Source organism: Schistocerca americana, chromosome 10, assembly GCF_021461395.2.
Source record: "Schistocerca americana isolate TAMUIC-IGC-003095 chromosome 10, iqSchAmer2.1, whole genome shotgun sequence".
Classification (NCBI taxonomy): Eukaryota; Metazoa; Arthropoda; class Insecta; order Orthoptera; family Acrididae; genus Schistocerca; species Schistocerca americana.
The window spans coordinates 57,082,699-57,105,421 of record NC_060128.1 but is presented as its reverse complement, the minus strand read 5'-3'; the positions used below and the strand labels follow the sequence as shown (position 1 = coordinate 57,105,421).

General features: G+C 40.9%; 1 protein-coding gene across 1 annotated transcript in view; it reads right to left on the bottom strand.

Moving 5' to 3' along the window:
- LOC124552662 (vacuolar protein sorting-associated protein 13-like) overlaps nt 1-22,723 on the bottom strand; it is an 85,852-nt gene that overhangs the window by 44,968 nt on the left and 18,161 nt on the right. Inside the window, exons 3-6 of the mRNA XM_047126986.1 lie at nt 19,065-19,176; nt 13,741-13,976; nt 5,769-5,931; nt 3,938-4,154 (exon numbers count right to left, since the gene is read on the bottom strand). Of these exons, the coding sequence (XP_046982942.1) occupies nt 3,938-4,154; nt 5,769-5,931; nt 13,741-13,976; nt 19,065-19,176 (728 nt within the window). The remainder of the gene's footprint in view (nt 1-3,937; nt 4,155-5,768; nt 5,932-13,740; nt 13,977-19,064; nt 19,177-22,723) is intronic.

Below are 22,723 nucleotides of genomic sequence, written 5' to 3'. Positions count from 1 at the left end.
CTCTCGTCTGTTGCTTTTACTTGTACTCAGTAGACACTCTCCATCACATCAAAATAAAACTCTAAAGCTATAATAGTAAGAGAATTTTTTGGTACACAAAGATGACCACAAAAACTTTCTATCATTTGGGAACCTGCAACTCACGAAAAGAACATTGTAGCATAAGAAACAGCTCAGTCCCGTAGCCAAAGAAGCCCACTGCAGTAAGAGCACTATTTCAAATGTGTTTCTACTCCTCCTAAGATAACTCAGTAAGACATCAAAGCTTCCAGTAACATCACACGAGCAGTACGAAAATGTGTCTCAGCAGTGACACATGAACACTGACTACAATTGACAATGTTGTTGATAACATCAGTGGGAAAAATATATATAAAAACAAAGACACAAACACACACGCGAATTTCAAGCTTTCGCAATCTGAGGTTGCTTCATCAGCAAAGAGGGAAGGAGAGGGAAAGACAAAAGGATATGGGTTTTAAGGGAGAAGGTAAGGAATCATTCCAATCTGTTGAGAGGCCAGACAAACGTATGGTTCCTGAAAAGGGGCAGCAGCCTTTTCAGTAGTTGCAGGGTCAACAGTCTGGATGATTGACTGATCTGGCCCCGTAACACTAACCAAAATGGCCTTGCTCTGCTGGTACTGCGAACGGCTGAAAGCAAGGGGAAACTACAGCCATAATTTTTCCCGAGGGCATGCAGCTTTACTGTGTGATTAAATGATGATGGCGTTCTCTTGGGTAAAATATTCCGGAGGTTAAATAGTCCCCCATTCGGATCTCCGGGCGGGGACTACTCAAGAGGATGTCGTTATCAGGAGAAAGAAAACTGGCGTTCTACGGATCGGAGTGTGGAATGTCAGATCCCTTAATTGGGCAGGTAGATTAGAAAATTTAAAAGGGGAAATGGATAGGTTAAAGTTAGATGTAGTGGTAATTATCGAAGTTCGGTGGGAGGAGGAACAAGACTTTTGGTCAGGTGAATACAGGGTTATAAATACAAAATCAAATAGAGGTAATGCAGGAGTAGGTTTAATAATGAATAGGAAAATAGGAATGCGGGTAAGCTACTACAAACAGCATAGTGAACGCATTATTGTGGCCAAGATAGACACGAAGCCCACGCCTACTACAGTAGTACAAGTTTATATGCCAACTAGCTCTGCAGATGACGAAGATATTGAAGAATTGTATGATGAGATAAAATAAATTATTCAGGTAGTGAAGGGAGACGAAAATTTAATAGTCATAGGTGAATGGAATTCGATAGTAGGAAAATGGAGAGAAGGAAACGTAGTAGGTGAATATGGATTGGGGGGGAAGAAATGAAAGAGGAAGCCGTCTGGTACAATTTTGCACAGAGCATAACTTAGTCATAGCTAACACTTGGTTCAAGAATCATAAATGAAGGTTGTATACATGGAAGAAGCCTGGAGATACTGACAGGTTTCAGATAGAATATATAATGCTAAGACAGAGATTTAGGAACCAGGTTGTAAGTTGTAGGACATGTCTAGGGGCAGATGTGGACTCTGACCACAATCTACTGGTTATGAACTGTAGATTAAAACTGAAGAAACTGCAAAAAGGTGAGAATTTAAGGAGATGGGACGTGGACAAACTGATTAAACCAGAGGTTGTACAGAGTTTCAGGGAGAGCATAAGAGAACAATTGTCACAAATGGGGGAAGAAATACAGTAGAAGAAGAATGGGTAGCTCTGAGTGATGTAGTAGTGAAGGCAGCAGAGGATGAAGTAGGTAAAAAGGCGAGGGCTAGTAGAAACCCTTGGGTAACAGAAGAAATATTGAATTTAACTGATGAAACAACAAAATACAAAAATGCAGTAAATGAAGCAGGCAAAAAGGAATACAAACGTCTCAAAAATGAGATCGACAGGAAGAGCAAAATAGCTAAGCAGGCATGGCTGGAGGACAAATGTCAGGATGTAGAGGCTTATCTCACTAGGGGTAAGATAGATACTACCTACAGGAAAATTAAAGAGACCTTTGGAGAAAAGAGAACCACTTGTATGAATATCAAGAGCTCAGATGGAAACGCAGTTCTAAGCAAAGAAGGGAAAGCAGAAAGGTGGAAGGCGTATATAGAGGGACTATACAAGGGCGATGTACTTGAAGGCAATGTTATAGAAAGGGAAGAGAACGTAGATGAAGATGGAATGGCAGATACGATACTGCGTGAAGTGTTTGACAGAGCACTGAAACACCTGAGTCGAAACAAGGCCCCAGGAGTAGCCAACATTCCATGAGAACTACTAACAGCCTTGGGAGAGCCAGTCCTGACAAAACTCTACCATCTGGTGAGCAAGACGTATGAGACAGGCGAAATACCATCAGACTTCAAGAAGAATGTAATAATTCCAATCCCAAAGAAAGCAGGTGTTGACAGATGTGAAAATTACCGAACTACCAGTTTAATAAGTCACAGCTACAAAATACTAACGCGAATTCTTTACGGACAAATGGAAAAACCGGTAGAAGCCGACCTCGGGGAAGATCAGTTTGGATTCCGTAGAAATGTTTGAACACGTGAGGCAATACTGACCTTACGACTTATCTTAGAAGAAAGATTAAGGAAAGGCAAACCTACGTTTCTAGCATTTGTAGACTGAGAGAAAGCTTTTGACAGTGTTGACTGGAATACTCTCTTTCAAATTCTAAAGGTGGCAGGGGTAAAATACAGGGAGCGAAAGGCTATTTACAATTTGTACAGAAACCAGATGGCAGTTTTAAGAGTCTAGGAGCATGAAAGGGAAGCAGTAGTTGGGAAGGGAGTGAGACAGGGTTGTAGCCTCTCCCCGATGTTATTCAATCTGTATATTGAGCAAGCAGTGCAGGAAACAAAAGCAGTTGAATGGAATGGACAGTGTCTTGAAAGGAGGATATAAGATGAACATCAACAAAAGCAAAATGAGGATAATGGAATGTAGTCAAATTAAGTCGGGTGATGCTGAGGGAATTAGATTTGGAAATGAGACACTTAAAGTAGTAAAGGAGTTTTGCTATTTGGGGAGCAAAGTAACTCATGATGGTCAAAGTAGAGAGGATATAAAATGTAGACTGGCAATGGCAAGGAAAGCGTTTCTGAAGAAGAAAAATTTATTAACATAGAGTATAGATTTAAGTGTCAGGAAGTCGTTTCTGAAAGTATTCGTATGGAGTGTAGCCATGTATGGAAGTGAAACATGGACGATTAATAGTTTGGACAAGATGAGAATAGAAGCTTTCGAAATGTGGTGCTACAGAAGAATGCTGAAGATTAGATGGGTAGATCACATAACTAATGAGGAGGTATTGAATAGAATTGGGGAGAAAACGAGTTTGTGGCACAACTTGACAAGAAGAAGGAGCCGGTTGGTAGGACATGTTCTGAGGCATCAGGGGATCACAAATTTAGTATTGAAGGGCAGAGTGGAGGGTAAAAATCATAGAGGGAGACCAAGAGATTAATACACTAAGCAGATTCAGAAGGATGTAGGTTGCAGTAAGTACTGGGAGATGAAGCTTGCACAGGATAGGGTAGCATAGAGAGCTGCATCAAACCAGTACCAGGACTGAAGACCACAGCAACAACATTAAATTCTCAAAAATCTAATTTCACTTGCCCATGTCTTACTTTTTTCCTTTCAATCTGTGTACAGCTAATACCAATTACAAAGATCTTTTGAAAACTGCATAAGCCAAAGTTTAATTGTTTAAGCCAAGACAAAGAAAGTCCTGCAGCTACAAGAAACTGTAAACAACTTTCACAAGTACATTTACTACTGTTTTGGTGTTTGTGTTCTCACAATAACAATACTCGTGTCACCAGAAAAATTTGACTAATTCTGCCTCCACATTCATACAAATGGAAGTTCATTTTGAGAAACAGGCACAGTAAGTCTCACCACTCCCGAGCGGCCCTCCTTTACGCTCTTACCGTTGTCGGCAGCGACACTCCTGGGTGGCGGCACGGGCGCCAGCACGACGGGGAACATGCAGTCGAACATCTGGTTGTCGATCTGCAGGCGGTTGATCTTGGCGTGCAGCTGCGTCTGGTGCGGCGACGTGCGCAGCTGCATCCACAGGCCCGTGTGGTAGTTGCGGCGCAGCCTGCGCCGGCTCGGCCGTATCATCTCCTCCGCCTTGAAGTCCACCTGCCGGGTGGGGAGTGAACGAGACACTGGTTTACACTTCACTGTCTTCTAAAAGCTTTTGTAAATATTAAAAGAGAGACATTTCCCTGGCACTCTGCTAACTTTTGATACTCGAGCCAGTGTAGGCATAAAGTGTTTCGGAAGAGCACACACACTGATAGATACTTACATAAGAACTCCAATCCTCACCCACAAAAAAAAAAAAGAGGTGTAATCAAAAGTTTAGTGGACAGGGCAAAACGGATTTGTACGCCGGAACATCTGGATACGGAACTGAATCGTCTGAAACCGGCCTTCGATAAGAATGGGTACTCAAACAAAGAAATTAATAGAGTTTTAAGACCTAATTACAGCAGGCCAAAGGACAAGGATGGTACACAGCAATGGAAGAACACGGTGTCTTTACTTTTTATTAGTAAGATTACAGATCGAATGGGAAAAATTTTGCTGAAACGTAAAGTGAAACCGGTATTCAAACCTACCAAAAAAAAGAGGACAAGTACTTCATTCTGTTAAAGATAGAAGGCCACCATTATCATAGCGGTGTGTACAAAATTCCGTGTACTTGTGGCAAGGACTATATTGGTACTACGAAAAGAAGTGTGAATACGAGGGTAAAGGAGCATAAAAATCTTTGCCGACTGGGAAAAATAGATAAATCGGCTGTTGTGGAACATGCACTTCAGTCAGGTGACCGTGTAGTTCAGTTTTCTGAAACTACAATTTTAAGTGCTACCACGAACTATTATCCACGACTGTATAAGGACACTATTGAAATTTATAAACATGAAGATAATTTTAATAGAAAAGAAGACGCCTTGAAATTAAGCGAGATATGGACAGTGGCGTCACAGAATCAATAAGTGATTTTTATCTATGACGGACTATTATCGATAGTTACATTTTATCTTTGACTAGTTTTCTCTCTGCTACTACGTGCAAGCTAGACCACACCCACTTTCCTGGGTATTTAGGCCGCTCTCCGACGCCCGACTTGTCAGTCGGCAGGACTCGCCATACTTCTGAAGATGTCCAACGTAGTATTGGACGAAACATTAGGAATATAAGAATTCCATGGACCACGGCCATATAACCCGGAAGAATTATCAACAACAGTACCATCCAGTCGTGAAAGCCTACATTGCATGACTGGTTGGAAATGCTTATTTTCAGCTACTCGGAGGCCATTTGCAGGCATTAACGGACTTCACATTCCCGAACTGTGACGCAATTTTTACGAGTGACAATGTGCCACGTCTTCGGGCCACAGCTGTTTGCGACTGGTTTGAAGACATTCTGCACAGTTCTCGCAAATGATATGGCCACCCAGATCGCCCAATGTGAATCCCGTCGAATGTTTACGGGGAGGTCAGTTTGTGCACAAAATCCTGCACTGCAACAGTTTTGCAATTGTGGACAACTATACAGGCAACACGGCTCATTATTTCTGCAAGGGACTTCCAACGTGTTGTCGAGTCTGTGCCACCTCAAGCTGCTGCGCTACAACCGGCAAAAGGAGGTCCGACACCACACTTTGAATTGTCCTATGACTTTTGTCACCTCTCTGTATACAGAAACTCACTCCTATGTGAGGAGAAGTGAGGAAGTGCTCACCTCGACCTTGCCGTCGACCAGGACCGAGGTGGGCGGCTGCTGCCCCACGGCCGCCTCCTGCAGGTGGCGCTGGTACGCCAGCTCCAGCGACGCCCCGTCCCGCACACTCAGTGGCTTGAAGCGCCTGCCGTTCCATTTGCACGTCTCCCAGATGATACCAGAGCTGTTTTGACAGTGGATATTCATTGTTTTAGGCAACAGATATAGGACAGCAGATTCACAACAGCATACTGACAGAATGTATAATGTAACACAAAATATTATTTGTGTAGTAAAATTTTATGAATGACCAATTTTGGATGACAATTGTTTTCAAAACACAAAGGAATTACAGACATTGTCTGCACACGGGGGATTGATTTAAACCTACGGTCAAAGTCGAAAATCTGTGCCGGACCGGGATTCAAACCTGGATCTTCTGCTTACAGCAGAGATGCTCTGACAAACTAAGCCACCCGGATTAACTGGTCAATGCAACATTACGGCCTACCCTAGCATGCCTCCCGTCAGATGAAAATTCTCAGCTTATCCACACACTACAAATGTAGTGCCTCTCGTCCATCTTCCTCGTTACTCGTGGCACTTTGTCGATCCCCGTAAGACTTCGATCCCGATGTGCATCTGCACCGAAGAGATCATTGGCCATCCTCAGCTTAACTATATATGTTTGGTGCCTGTTCTTTCAGACGTGCCTGAGAGAACAGACACCATTTTGATCCAGCAGCCACTACGAATTAAGACACACATAAATTACAGATATTGGCTGTGAGCACACATTAATTTAAACTAATGGAAAAAGTAGAAAATTTGTGCCGGAGTAATGCGAGTAATGCCACGAGCAATGAGGACACTACATTAGTAGTGTGTGGATAAGTTGTGAGTTTTGATCTGACATGAAGTGTGCCAGGATAGTCTGTGCAGATGGTCAGAGCATCTGCCTAGCAAGCAGAAGATCTGAGTTTGATTTCCAGTCTCGCACAAATTTTCGACTTTCGCCATCGGTTTAAATTGGTGCCTGCTCGCAGCCAAGCTCTGCAATTCATTTGTGACTTAATTTATAGTGGCTGCTGGATTAGAATGATGTCTGTTCAGTTGCTTTGTCTTGGCCTTCTCGATGTCAGGAATCGTGTCAAAACATTTTCCTTTAATGGAGGTTTTAATTTTTGGGAAGAGCCAGAAGGCACACGGTGCTGAGCTTGGTGAGTAAGGCAGATGTGGACAGATGGAAACACTTTTTCTGGGCAAAAATTTGCGAATTTAAAGTGAGGTGTGGTACAGAGCATTGCAATGAAGAAGAAGGAAGGCACTGGCCCATTTTTCTGGTCTCTTTCCTCACACATTTGTTTACAGCTATTCCCCTTGGAACAAACTCTGATTGCATAATGTCCTCAAAATAAAAACAGTGAGCTTGACTTTGAAATTTGATTTTGAATGACACCCATTTTTAGGGTGAGAAGTTTCACTGGTTTTTCACTGTGAGCTCTGAATTTTTGTCTCAGGGTCGTACCCACAGACAGAAGTTTCATCTCCAGTTGCAATTCTCGACATGGAGTCCAGATCTGAATGAAGGCGATCCTTCAACTCTGTGCAAACTGACACACAATTTTCCTTTCATTTATGTCTGGGAAAAATCTTTCACTCAATTGTCTCATTTGGAAATTTCTGGTTAAAGTGCTTTGCACAGATCCATATAGGATGGGAAGTCCTTCAGTAAGCTCTTGAATAGTCATTTGTCTCTTCAAACAAAAAATGTTTGTCAGTTTTTGCACGTTTTCTTCTGTTTTTGAGGTTAATGGATCTCCCAATCATTGCGCATCTTCTGTTGATTCATTTCCACTTTTATATCCCTCGTACTTCTTGCAAGTCCGCAGCTCACGGTCTTGCGGTAGCGTTCTCGCTTCCCACGTATGGGGTCCTGGGTTCGATTCCCGGTGGGGTCAGTGATTTTTCCTGCCTGGAGATGACTGGGTGGTGTTGTGTCGTCTTCATCATCATTGTTCATCCCCATTATGGTCGGAGGAAGGCAATGGCAAACCACCTCCGCTAGGACCTTGCCTCGTCGGCGGTGCGGGTCTCCCACATCATCCCCTACGCTCCACGGGGTATGGGACATCATCATCATCATCATCATCATCATCATCACCACCATCACCACCACATCTTGCAAACAGTCTGATTACATGATTATCACTGTACACCAATTTCAAAATTTCATGAGTTTATTTCACACTTTTTTGCAACTCCAAACAGAAGTTAATGTTCATGTCTAGCTCAAATTTCACGATGAATGACAGACATGGTAAACACGAACTGACTCAAGTATGTCTAGGCACTGGCTGACAAGTCAGAATGGGTTGAACTTGATGCTGCCTGCATCAGTGGATCAAGCTACAGTATTTACTCTAATCTAAGCCACAGTCGAATCTAAGCCACACCTGAAAAATGAGACTCGAAATCAAGGAAAAAAATTTTCCCCGAATGTAAGCCGCACCTGAAATTTGAGACTCGAGATTCAAGGGGAGAGAAAAGTTTTAGGCCGCACCTCCAAATTGAAACAAAGTTGGTCCATTTTAATATGAGACGCAATTTAGGTCGAATGAATGACGATACAGCTACAGTAGTTTGGTTCGAGTCAAAAGCTTAGCAGTTAAGCTTTACCAGGTAGCCATTGCTATGCGTCAGGCACTCCGTCTGTATTTATACGAGTACCCTTCCTTTTTCACGTGCTTCATATGGTTTGAATTGATTGCTTATTTTTCTTTGATCTCGTAGGTGCCTTCTCTTTGTTATAGGTGTTTACGTCACTCTAAGCTGAAAATGCATTACTGTACTGTGTCGTGCATTGTTTCTCGCATTCTGTTAATGTGTGTTTACGACCTGTCGCTGGTCGCGGCATGGCTTGCTTTTGTGCGCGCTACTGCCGCTTACGATAAAGAAAGAGAGGAATTGTCTCATTAGCGAAACAATGGCAAGAGACTGCTATTTGTTGTTACCTACACTGCTGCTTCCTTTGATAAGGATCAACAAGAACCAAATAATAGACTGCATATGATAGAAGATGTTCTGAATGAGAGTTTAGGGAAAATTTTTCTCCATTTGGAAATCATTGCAGACGCCTCTTCAGTACATTACATTCTGCACAAAAATAGAGTCATTTTAGATTTAAAAAACTAGTCAATTGCCGTGCTCCATTTCTGACTGTATCACTGTTAGGCCTAAGAATAATACAAATATAAACATGACATGATATGATATGTATATTCTTCTGCATTTGCTGTTGTCCCACTCTAGTTTCGTAGTTTATTAGGCAGACAGGATTTAAATGAGATAGCAGCAAACATGAAAGAATACATGACAAAATGTTTATATTCGTATTATTCTTATGGTGAAGAGAATACTGCATGTGATTCACAATTCATAGAAGTTCCTATTAGCAACCATCTCTTCTCACAGGTAGGAAAAAATTCAGAATGTAGAGTTGGCCATATTGACAAAAACCCCTAACAGTCTTGCCAGTCGGATTTTCGCAGTACACTGAAATGCAGTGGTCGAAACTCGGGGCGGAGAGAAAAGCTTGTCTTGCACCTTTTATTTTAAAATTTATTTCCTGACGCAGAGGTTTTGGCGTTAGTATTTATCTTTGTGCCAGCAAAGCAAGCCTGTGTAGCACTACATATATTCGACGGCAGAAGTTAGTTGTGGTGGCACCTACCAACATTTTTCAGAATTTCCGCTTACTTTGCACTCGATTCTAAGCCGCAGGCAGTTTTTTGGATTACAAAAACCGGAAAAAAAGTGCGGCTTAGATTCGAGTACGTACGGTCGTACAAATTACATGACGTGTTGTAGCGTCAGGAGATCCTGCTAAATAAATTCATTCATCGTATTTTTTGATCACACCTCGTATTCAGTATTCCACAATGGAACGTAACACTCTGCAGTGGAGTGTTTGCCGATTTTAAACTTCCTGGCAGATTGAAACTCAGACCCTTGCACTAATGACTTCTAACAAGTTGTCGTTACGCCATTACCTAGCCAAACTGACGTCCACAACTCACTACTGTGCGAGCCATAAGTCTGCCACAACATTCTGTTGCCTGGGTAAGTGCTGAGACACAAGTCTGTATTTGGACACGGAGGTGAGCCAGTTAGCACACATTTCAGCCTACTACTGCTTGTAGAGTTGGAACACAGCAGCTATAGCACAGCACAAGGGCCATGCCGCCATAGCGGTAAGCTAGATTACACCGTGCCCGGGCTCGGTGTGCGCCGCTTCGCCAGTCTGTGTGATCGAAAGTGACACCCCGCCACAATGAGGCCGGGTCAAGCAGCAATGAAAATCAACCCCTCTGGTCAAAAGACGTACTCCGTCATCAACCTCGTGAGGATCACCCAGCCTTAACTACTACTAAATGCTAATCCTGCCAAAAGCACGGGTCTACGGACTGTGTCCAGTTCTGATCTTACCGAGAACCGAACTGGAGTCTTCCAGCTGGAGGTCTATTGCTGGCTGACTTCAGTCAACTCCAGAATGCCACTTGGGAGCCACCAGTTCACCAACTGCATCTGAGGGCACCTCGTTCGTGATCTACTGAGACCAGCTGTCTGTTTCTGGCAAGTGTATGCCTTTGGCTGTCAGCAAGCCACTGGTGCTGCTCCAGCTGTAAAGGCCACCGACACGAGTGACAGACCACCGGCATGCCACCAGTGTCATGCCGACACAAGCTCCGTTGCCTGAAGCCACCGTACTACATCTACATCTACATCTACATCCATATTCTGCAAGCCACCTGACGGTGTGTGGCGGAGGGTACCTCGAGTACCTCTATCGGTTCTCCCTTCTATTCCAGTCTCGTATTGTTCGTGGACAGAAGGATTGTCGGTATGCCTCTGTGTGGGCTCTAAGCTCTCTGATTTTATCCTCACGGTCTCTTCGCGAGATATACGTAGCAGGGAGCATTATACTGCTCGACTCCTCGGTGAAGGTATGTTCTCGAAACTTTAACAAAAGCCCGTACCGACCTACTGAGCGTCTCTCCTGCAGAGTCTACCACTGGAGTTTATCTATCATCTCCGTAATGCTTTCACGATTACTAAAACATCCTGTAACGGAGCGCGCTGCTCTCCGTTGGATCTTCTCTATCTCTTTTATGAACCCTATCTGGTACGGATCCCACACTGCTGAGCAGTATTCAAGCAGTGGGCGAACAAGCGTACTGTAATCTACTTGTTTTCGGATTGCATTTCCTTAGGATTCTTCCAATGAATCTCAGTCTGGCATCTGTTTTACCGACGATCAACTTTACATGATCATTCCATTTTAAATTATTCCTAATGTGTACTCCCAGAAAATTTACGGAATTAACTGCTTCCAGTTGCTGACCTGATATATTGTAGTTAAATGATAAGGGATCTTTCTTTCTATGTATTCGCAGCACATTACACTTGTCTACATTCCCCGCACCATGTGTCAATTCGCTGCAGATCCTCCTTCATTTCAGTACAATTTTCCATCGTTACAACCTCTCGATATACCACAACATCATCCGCAAAAAGCCTCAGAGAACTTCCGATGTCATCCACAATTTCATTTATGTATATTGTGAATAGCAACGGTCCTACGACACTCCCCTGCGGCACGCCTGAAATCACTCTTACTTTGGAAGACTTCTCTCCATTGAGAATGACATGCTGCGTTCTGTTATCTAGGAACTCTTCAATCCAATCATACAATTGGTCTGATAGTCCATATGCTCTTACTTTGTTCATTAAATGACTGTGGGGAACTGTATCGAACACCTTGCCGAAGTCAAGAAACACGACGTCTACCTGTGAACCCGTGTCTATGGCCCTCAGTCTCGTGGACGAATAGCGCGAGCTGGGTTTCACACAATCGTCTTTTTCTAAACCCACGCTGATTCCTACAGAGTAGATTTCTAGTCTCCAGAAAAGTCATTATACTCAAACATAATACGTGTTCCAAAATTCTACAACTGATCGACGTTAGAGATATAGGTCTATAGTTCCGCACATCTGTTTGACATCCCTTCTTGAAAATGGGGATGACCTGTGCCCTTTTCCAATCCTTTGGAAGGCTACGCTCTTCTAGAGACCTACGGTACACCGCTGCAAGAAGAGGGGGCAAGTTCCTTCGCGTACTCTGTGTAAAATTGAACTGGTATCCCATCAGGTCCAGCGGCCTTTCCTCTTTTGAGCAATTTTAATTGTTTCTCTATCCCTCTGTCATCTATTTCGATATCTACCATTTTCTCATCTGTGTGACAATCTAGAGAAGGAACTACAGTGCAGTCTTCCTCTGTGAAAGAGCTTTCGAGACGACACCTTCTGTTGCTGCACAAATTCTGTTAAATTCACTTGTCACTGTTCTCACTGACTGTACAACTCCTCGATGCCTGAAGTGGTTCACTGTACCTGCTCCCCTGTTTTGCATCCTACACTAAGACTGTGGCCTGTCACAAAGTTAACAATAATACCGAGCGAGGTGGCGCAGTGGTTAGCACACTGGACTCGCATTCGGGAGGACGACGGTTCAATCCCGTCTCCGGCCATCCTGATTTAGGTTTTCCGTGATTTCCCTAAATCGTTTCAGGCAAATGCCGGGATGGTTCCTTTGAAAGGGCACGGCCGATTTCCTTCCCAATCCTTCCCTAACCCGAGCTTGCGCTCCGTCTCTAATGACCTCGTTGTCAACGGGACGTTAAACACTAACCACCACCCAAAGTTAACAATACTCCGTGACCACCCTAACCCTGCTACATTATTTACGCCCGTACAAAGTTTGCATTTTACATACGAAGTTCACACCTGTGATAGTTATGCCCATATCTGTTATGACAGTGAGGAACTCTTATTAACCCTTTTGCTGCTGTGGCCATGTATATACATCCTGCTATGCTGTTACACACCTGCTGTGGACTTGTATACACATGCCATTCAGGTTTGCCTATGGTGCTATGAACACCTGTATGCTTCCTGAACCTCTTACTGCTATAGGCAAGTTATTTCCATATTTTAGAGAATAAAAAAAAAATTACAGTATTTACTGAATGACATGGGTGCCTCATTATGTGCTATCATTTGCAAAAAAAACCTGCTTTTGATATCCTTAATCATTTATGAGATATGCACTAGGGTGTGAATGATGACACTGTGTGCAACCATCACTTGGATTTAACCCAGCAACTCAAGAATGAAATGAGATACCATTCTGCTCTGATTTTTAAATAAAATTTTGATATCTACATTTCATTCACTCTAATGTATGAGCCGACGTCAACCATATATGCAGTTTATGTATTTTTTTCCCCCCACCTTAGCAAACTCCTTAAAATTTCACGCAGTATTTTGCTTAATTTGATGCAGCATAGTAAGATGTGCAAGAAACAAATTTTTTCACCTAATAGTTTTAAAAAAATCTGAAGATACATATTTCATATTGGCTGTGATGCCGTATCTCAGCATAGGCACCAGCATTTGGCGAGCAGTGCAGCCATAATGAAAGCCCCCTACGGCATGGAATGCAGAGAGTATGTCCATAGTAGCAACAAGGTTATGGATCCCACCACAAAATGCTTTTTCCCAAACTGCTGTGTGGATTATAACATGCTGTAAGTTTAACAATTCTGTTGTGCCCAAGGGACTGAAATTACTTAAATACTAATATTAAATGAAAATTTTATTTCAAAATAAAAATCAGAGTATGCATGAAAATGCCTTTCTTGAATGACATTATGTAGTTACAATCTTGAACACCAGTGAAATGATAAGGTGCATTTAGTAAATTTTCTTAAAGACAATGCACACTCTGCAATCACGATAAAAAGTACCTGTTAGCAATAAATTGCTTGTGTACAAGAAGCGGCACTTGAAAACTGTATAAAATATATAATTCAAATGCTATGTACTGCACCTCAACAAAAATCTACTTATTTTCTTGAAACAAAACTCTCACCTTGCGATTCCAAGGTACATGACCTCTGTACGAGCAACGTTGTTCACCAGGGACAGTCCGACACCGTGTACTGACAGCTTGATGTCTCTGTCAAATGGCTCCAGGTCCCCAGCGGCTTGGCACGCAGTCACTATCGCCATGTCTTCCGTGAAGAGAAGAATGCGCTGCAAGCCGTCCAAAAAGGAAACCCACCACAGTTCTGTATTGTCTGTCAACTGCGTCCTGTCAACTGCATCCTGCACAAGGGGGGTGGGGTGTGGGGTTGGGGGGTGGGGGGGGGGGAATTAACAAAAATTGACATACCAAGTACAAAAAGCTGACATGAATTATTGTATCTTTTATTAGATGTATTAATGGACTCTCCTCTACATCTTCATAAAGCAATTTTATATTTAAGACTGAATAATTATAACTTCCCTACAGACTTTCCCTCCCTGTCTAGCGTTCTGAATGGAGTTATTTACTCTGGAGGGAAGATATTCGTCATAATACAAGAAACTGAAAATCCTCACCAACTAAAAAATACAAATTAATAATTAAATAGCACTCCTTATGAATCATTGCCTGAATATTCCAGAGTTGAAATGTTATGTAAGCTATATGGCGATAACAGTGTTTGTTGTAAAGTTGAAAGAAAACAGTAGTATACCACAAACAGGTCTCTGTCTTGACAGATTTAGGTAAATATTTTCTTTGAAAAATACCATTTTTATAAGGCAAATATTCATTTAGGAATAGGGGACAAGCAGCTTCTACTTAGCATAAGTGAGGAGGCAGCAGGTTTCTTCAAAGTATCAGCTTTTTTTTTTTCTAATTTACTTGTGTAAATTATGTGGCATGAGCATGAATAATATTAAGCAGTATAGTAATAATTTATAGGTAGTAATAGGAAAAAATAATTTTATTTAATTTCAATTTCAGTGGTATTTTAAGGCCAATTTCAGTGCTACTGTTCCTGCCAAATCTGGAGTTGTTATTTTTGCCAAATTCAGAGTTCCTGTTCATATCAATTTTGGAGTTACTGTTTTTACCAACTTAGGAGTTATTTTCCAGTCAGATTCTCATTTATTTATTTTTGACAAATTCAGTGTCCATCTTTTCCATAATTTATTTATTTATTTATTTATTTATTTTTTTGTCAGTAACTATCAGTTATGAATACTTGTAAACTATCGTCTTCAGATTTATGACAGTTTTTTGTATGGGAAATGGCAAATTTCGTGATTTTTGCAAAAACTGCCATTTTCGTGGTATTTGATAAAAATTGCTGATTTTGTGTTGTTTTACTGAACACCCCAAATTTTGCATTGTTTTTCAGGTTATCTTTGTAAAAAAAATTTCCTGTCCCTATTTATACGCAATATTTTGTACAAGTGGGCATAGATAATTGTAAGATTTGTGTATATACAACAGCTGCACTTTTTTGATTATTTATTACTCAGCATCTGATTTTGGCCTATACTGGACCATCTTCAGAGTATCTATGTTACAAAGAAAATTATGTTGCTAGAAATGCATACACATGTACTGTTATAATAAGGCATTAAAACAAAGTTCTAGTAATATATAAACAATGACTAGATGAGCATTAAAAAAAATTACTCCTTCATAAATAAATTTCTCCTTTATTGTCTAGCACATTTATAACATTAGCAGAAAATTACCTCAGTGAAAACGATATCATCACATAGGAGTTTTTTCTGTCCTGCCTGTGGTTGTGAAGAAGACCACATGTTACCTGTTGACTAATCCAATGTGACTCACGGAAAATCAGTCCTAGTTTGAAAATGTGACATGTTTTCTAGATTGATGTAATGCATAGGCAATGCATTACAGATAATGGACATTTATGCAACATTACCTACTGCAGGAAGTACAATTAATTTCAATACATCCACAACATACCATGGCAACTATACTACACAATGGTAGAGCTTAATTTATGGATCCAATGTAAATTTAAAACCAAAGGAAGGTTCAGAGTGTCTTCACCTAATCTTTTTAGTAATGGATGGCCTTACTGTCAATTCACTGTTGACCACCATGTTAATGTAAATAAAAATTATAGCTGACCATTATCCAACTGCATACAATATAGTCAGTTGGTACAACTATAAATCACAGTAAAATTGCAACATATTTGTCAAGCAGTATTCAGTTTAGCCAATTGGTAGAATAATGAAGTACATTAAAATCTTAACATTACGGTCATTGAAATAGTTAAAATTTATTATACAACATAGGAAGTGATTTCTATGAATTAATGTAATTAGTTGTGTAGATGCTTTATGTAAAATGATGTGTAATACAGGTAGCCTGAATCAAAAAATGGAAAATCAAGGTGGAATGCAACAATATCATGAAAAGAATGGTTGCTATTCACCATATAGTGGAGATGCTGATGCAGACAGGCACAACAAAAAGACTGTCAGAAAACGAACTTTTGGCCAATAAGGTCTCCATCAAAAATAGATCAAACACACATACATACATTTGAAATTTGGAGATAGATTGATCTTATAGTATAGGCATTGTTTAAGAAGCAATTTTTGTGTTTCCATCTTTAAGGGGGTGAAGTAAGGGATGAAAGAGTTTTTTGAATATACATCACTATTAATGTAATTTTGAAGCTATACTAGGAAAACTGGTGTTTGGTTTCTTAGTCAGGAATAAAGAAATGTGTTTCAGCACTTACGGAAAAAAAATGGTTCAAATGGCTCTGAGCACTATGGGACTTAACATCTATGGTCATCAGTCCCCTAGAACTTATAACTACTTAAACCTAACTAACCTAAGGACATCACACAATACCCAGTCATCACAAGGTAGAGAAAATCCCTGACCCCGCCGGGAATCGAACCCGGGCGTGGGAAGAGAGAACGCTACCGCACGACCACGAGCTGCGGACACTTACGGAAATCTGACCCCTGATGGGGTGAAATAGTTGGCGAAAGTCCTTTTTGAAAACAAATCATTATTAAAGGACAACTGAAGCATATTCAAAGCTGAAATATGCTGCATCTACGACAAATGATATTTGACTTCTGAATTAAGGAGCTGAATTAGGGGATGAAATTTTTTAAAAATATTTCATTATATTAAGAAAATTTGTATTTGACTTCTAAAGAAATGTGTATTAGGCGATGAAAGTTTCTATGGAAATGTCACCCCCAGAACTCAAAAGGCAGGATTAACAAAGACCTCCAACTCTAGCAGCCAGAACGGCTTTTTGTTCAGAAGTACATTCATAAAAAAACATGTTTCTATGGCCTCAGTTACCATGAAAAGTTTAAGTGATGTTTTAATTTCTGAACAACATAAAAATTCAATTAAGGGGGGGCTGTGAAGATCATACAGTCAACACGAGTGGAGGAGCAGGTGCTATGCTAGTATGAAATTAGCAAACAAGTGCAGCTGTTTTACATACTGTGATCATTTGTTGTGAATGCACAATACAGATTAAGTTTGGAAGATTTCCTCATCTTTCATTAACCCTTTCACTGTTGTGACGTGTGTACATGCCCTGGTCCAATGTTTCCCAGGTGCTGTGGATGTGTATATGTGCACTGCTTGGTTTTATCTACAGTGCTATTGATGTCTGTATGCATCCTGAGCCATCAACCTCTCACTGCTGCAGACAAGTTACTTCAATGTCTTGATGAATAAAAAAAGTTTTGAGCACATATACAATACACATGCCTATTTGTGCACTATCATTTGCAAAAGAACTTAATTTTGATATCACGAACCATTTATGAAATACGAAGATCTTAACAACCACATTAGACCCAATTCACAGGGGTGGCAATGGGCGCACCACACAGAGCTGTCCATCAAATACAAAAATCAGTAACTCGAGAACAAAATGAGATATCTTTCTGCTCTCATTTTTAAATAAAATTACAATATCTTTTTTACATTTCATAAACTGCAATTTATGAGCTAAAATTGACCATATGCAAAGCTGACACAATGAATTTTTACCTCCGCAAACTCCTTAAAATAGCACGCAATATTTTACTTGATTTCATGCAGCACAGTAACTGTGCCATATTACAAAAAGAAATTGAGACCAGTATTGAGTTAATGATATCAGACTAATACACTGCAATTGGATAGATAAAAGAAAACAGTCACCAAACAGTGGCAGGAGAACACACATATAAAAAAAGCTTTTACTTGTGAAAGCCTTTGGGGCCAGTGGCTCCTTCCAGCAGAAGGGTCATAGGGGAAGGAAGAGGGGTGAGGGAAAATAACTGAAGAGGTTTGAGTTTGAAGAAGTCACCCAGAAGGCCAGGTCAATGGAGACTTACTGGACAGGATGAACAGAAAAGACTGATTGTTGGGGACTGCACCAGACGAAATTGGAAAGCCCGAGAGCTTAAAGGTGGAAGACGGGGTAATATGCAATACAGAGATCACTGCTAAATCACTGTGCAAGAGCTATCTCTGTCTTGCACCTTATCCTGTCTTCCACCTTTAAGCTCTCAGGTTTTCAAATGTCGCCTGTCGCAATCTCCAACAACAGTCTTTGCTACTCATCCCATCCAGTATGTCTCTCCTGACTCGGGGCTCTGGGTGACTTTTCCAAACTGCCAGGAGGAGTCACTGGCTCCAAAAGGTTGCATAAGGAAAACCTTTCTTTATACATGCGTTCTCCTGCCGTCACTTGGTGAGTAGATTTTTTATCTATCCAGTTACGTCATACGGTCAAAAATTGATTATTTTTTAAAATATCGATATGTAAGGTGCATGAAAATTAAATTTATTCAGCAAATAGTTTTCTTAAAATGATAAATATTTCATAGCAGTTCCAATGCCGTCCCTCAGCACAGGTATCAGAATTTGTCAAGGAGTACAGCCACATCAAAGCTGTTCTCAGCTTGGAATGCAGATAGCACGTTTGTAGCAGTGGAAGGATTAATATAATTGTATGTTGTGTAATTCCACATATCTAGAGGTTCTCCTTGATAGGATCTACTGAACAGAATTAATTAATTAATTAATTAATATGAATGCATGATGTCTGTTATACGAATGTGCGGTGAAGAAGTTAATTAATCAAAGAATGAATGAAAATGGGTTAAGTTTTGTTTCACTAATGTGTGTTCACATATTAGGTGACATCAGTACATACACCCAATTCTGGTCTTTCACTGACAGTCTGTATTATTGCCCTAAATGTATCGAGCGGGGCTCCCACTGGAATATAGCAGAAATTTAATGAAGATGAATTGGTGCAAATGAAGCAGTTGTGGTGCTCAAGAACCTCTGCAACGAAAGAGAGGGTACTTCCACTCTGTTCTTTTATTCTGTTCACTAACCTTACGTAGATCAACTGATATTTCTTTCTTTTTGGGTGAAGTCCACTGCAACTCTCTAGCTCCGGCTGGATCCTCCCAGGTAAACATCACTTGTTCATGTGGCTTCAATGTCCTGCAAAAGAATGGAGCAATAAGCTGCCATGACTGACTTGCAACATCTGTTCATTGTTACAGTGATCCGAGTGTCCCAGCCACTGTGCAAACACACTAAGTTTCTATGTGTCTCAACGCAAGAAACGCATGATACAACAGTAGGATAGTGGAATACTCTCCAACTAATATAAAACAGTGAATATGTATATATGTAAGTGCAATCATCAGTGTACATCTCACCAGGTAAACAAATAAATGAAAGGAGGAGTAAGACTTATGTCCATCAAAGTTCCCTGGTGGCCAAGGGGAAGTACATGAGAATTAAAAACACCATCCACATTTTGCTGAAGACTCTTAGAAGATCAGTATTTAGCAGTAGTGCTACATACCACTTAAATAGGGAATAACAGAATTACTTCTATGTCCAGTTCCACTGTAGTTTTACTTCCATTTAGATGCTGGATAATAAGTGAATGATTTTAAGCCTTCCCCTTTCTGGTAAGTGATTTTTAAACTACCGGGTGATCAAAAAGTTGGTATAAATTTGAAAGCTCAATAAACCACGGGATAATGTAGAGAGAGAGGTACAAATTGACACACGTGCTTGGAATGACATGGGGTTTTATTACAACCAAAAAAATACAAAAGTTCAAAAAATGTCCAACAGATGGCACTTCATCTGATCAGAATAGCAATAATTAGCATAACAAAGTAAGACAAAGCAAAGATGATGTTCTTTACAGGAAATGCTCAATATGTCCACCATCATTCGTCAACAATAGCTGTAGTCGAGGAATAACGTTATGAACAGCACTGTAAAGCACGTCCGGAGTTATGGTGAGGCATTGGTGTCGGATGTTGTCTTTCAGCATCCCTAGAGTTGCCAGTCAATCACGATACATTTGCGACTTCAGGTAACCCCAAAGCCAATAATCGCACGGACTGAGGTCTGGGGATCTGGGAGGCAAAGCATGATGAAAGTGGCAGCTGAGCACACGATCATCACCAAACGACGCGCACAGGAGATCTTTCATGCATCTAGCAATATGGGGTGGAGCGCAATCCCGCATTTTGGTTCTAATAAAACCCCAAGTCATTCCAAGCATGTGTGTCAATTTTTACCTCTCTATCCACATTATTCCGTGGTTTATTAAGTTTTCAAATTTATACTGACTTTTTGATCACCCAGTGTATAAGGTGAAAATAAATTAAACCAACAAACTGCAGGGATGGATTCTTTATTGGAAATGAAGGAAAAAAGGTTGAATGAACACGTGTCCAGAAATGCATCATTGCCATGGTAGCCAGTGCTTACAAATGACAGTTCCTCTGACTATGTGCCGTGTGTTCCTCGTTTGTTACAGGCTGAGTGATTGATGCAGTATATTGTAAGCAGCAGAATGGTCCAGTATTCATATCAGGAACAAGCCAAGACAGTGTGCGCATAGAGCAAAGCAGATGGAAATGGCCGAGAGGCAGCACAACTATATAGAAACAAGTACCTACACAGACACCAACCAGACCACACCACACATGTCGACCCCTTTTCGGGCATTTGTACAATCGTGGGTTCTTTCAGAGACACGAATGCGCAGAGAGGCTGTGGACTGTGAATACACCAGATTTGGAGAACAAGGTTCTACAGCGTAATGAGACAACCCTAGTAAAATTTCCAGGTAAGTGGCCCACCAATGTAGTGTAAGCCAAACCATTCTTTTGTGTATCTATTCTGCTGCTTACAGTACACTGCATCAATCAGACAGCCTGCAACACCCAAGGAACACATGGCACATGGGCAGAGGAATTTTCATTCATCAACACCATCTACGGTGGCGAAGATGCATTTCCAGACACATGCACCTTATTTCCTACATTTTCAGTCAGGAATCCATCCCTCCAGTTTGTTGGTTTTATTAATGTTCACCCTGTGTACCTCAAAACTCACTTTAGTGTATGAAGTGAGTGTGCCTAGTGTATTTTTGTTGTGAACACTACATATAAATGGAGGCTATGGCAGTAAAACTACGGCAGATGCATAACTGATGGACCAACCTCTGATGCATACAGGAAAAGTGTGTCTGTGGCATAATACCAGACAGTCATCCATTTTGCTCTAAGTTTCCTGACACTTGAAGTTTTCACTCTGGACAACCAACATTTTTGTTTTCGTACATCAAACCCTTAGACTTGACGTCTGTAATAACCCCAACAGCAGAGAATGTATGTGCATAAAGATGCAAGTGTTGTTGTTGTGGTCTTCAGTCTTGAGACTGGTTTGATGCAGCTCTCCATGCTACTCTGTCCTGTGCCAGCTTCATCTCCCAGTACCTACTGCAGCCTACATCCTTCTGAATCTGCTTAGTGCATTCATCTCTTGGTCTCCCTCTACAATTTTTAACCTCAACGCTGCCCTCCAATACTAAATTGGTGATCCCCTGATGCCTCAGAACATGTCCTACCAACCGATCCCTTCTTCTAGTCAAGTTGTGCCACAAACTTCTCTTCTCCCCAATCCTATTCACTACCTCCTCATTAGTTATGTGATCTACCCATCTAATCTTCATCATTCTTCTGTAGCACCACATTTCAAAAGCTCCTATTCTCTTCTTGTCCAGACTATGTATCATCCATGTTTCACTTCCATACATGGCTACACTCCATACAAATACTTTCAGAAACGACTTCCTGACACTTAAATCTATACTCGATGTTAACAAATTTCTCTTCTTCAGAAGCGCTTTCCTTGCCTTTGCCAGTCTACATTTTATATCCTCTCTACTTCGACCATAATCAGTTATTTTGCTCCCCAAATAGCAAAACTCCTTTACTACTTTAAGTGTCTCATTTCCTAATCTAATTCCCTCAGCATCACCTGACTTAATTCGACTACATTCCATTACCCTCGTTTTGCTTTTGTTGATGTTGATCTTATATCCTAATTTGAAGACACTGTCCATTCTGCTCAACTGCTCTTCCAAGTCCTTTGCTGCCTCTGACAGAATTACAATGTCATCGGCGAACCTCGAAGTTTTTATTTCTTCTCCATGTATTTTAATACCTACTCCGAATACTTCTTTTGTTTCCGTTACTGCTTGCTCAATATACAGATTGAGTAACATCGGGGAGAGGCTACAACCCTGTCTCACTCCCTTCCCAACCACTGCTTCCCTTTCATGCTCCTCGACTCTTAAAACTGCAATCTGATTTATGTACAAATTGTAAATAGCCTCTCGCTCCCTGTGTTTTACCCCTGCCACCTTTAGAATTTGAAAGTGAGTATTCCAGTCAACATTGTCAAAAGCTTTCTCTAAGTCTAAAAATGCTAGAAACATAGGTTTGCCTTTCCTTAATCTTTCTTCTAAGATGCAAGTACAAGATGCTTAAAAAAGAATATATGTATTACAAAGAATTATGTTGTCAAAATTATTGATTGCTGTGCCCTGGCTCTGTTACCGGAGGAACGAATACATTGCCTAGTTTACATTCATTGTTGCAAGATGTCAGTTGTCTCCTGTTCACATGGTTACTGTTACTTGGTTACTGTCACATGTTACAAAATGGATACT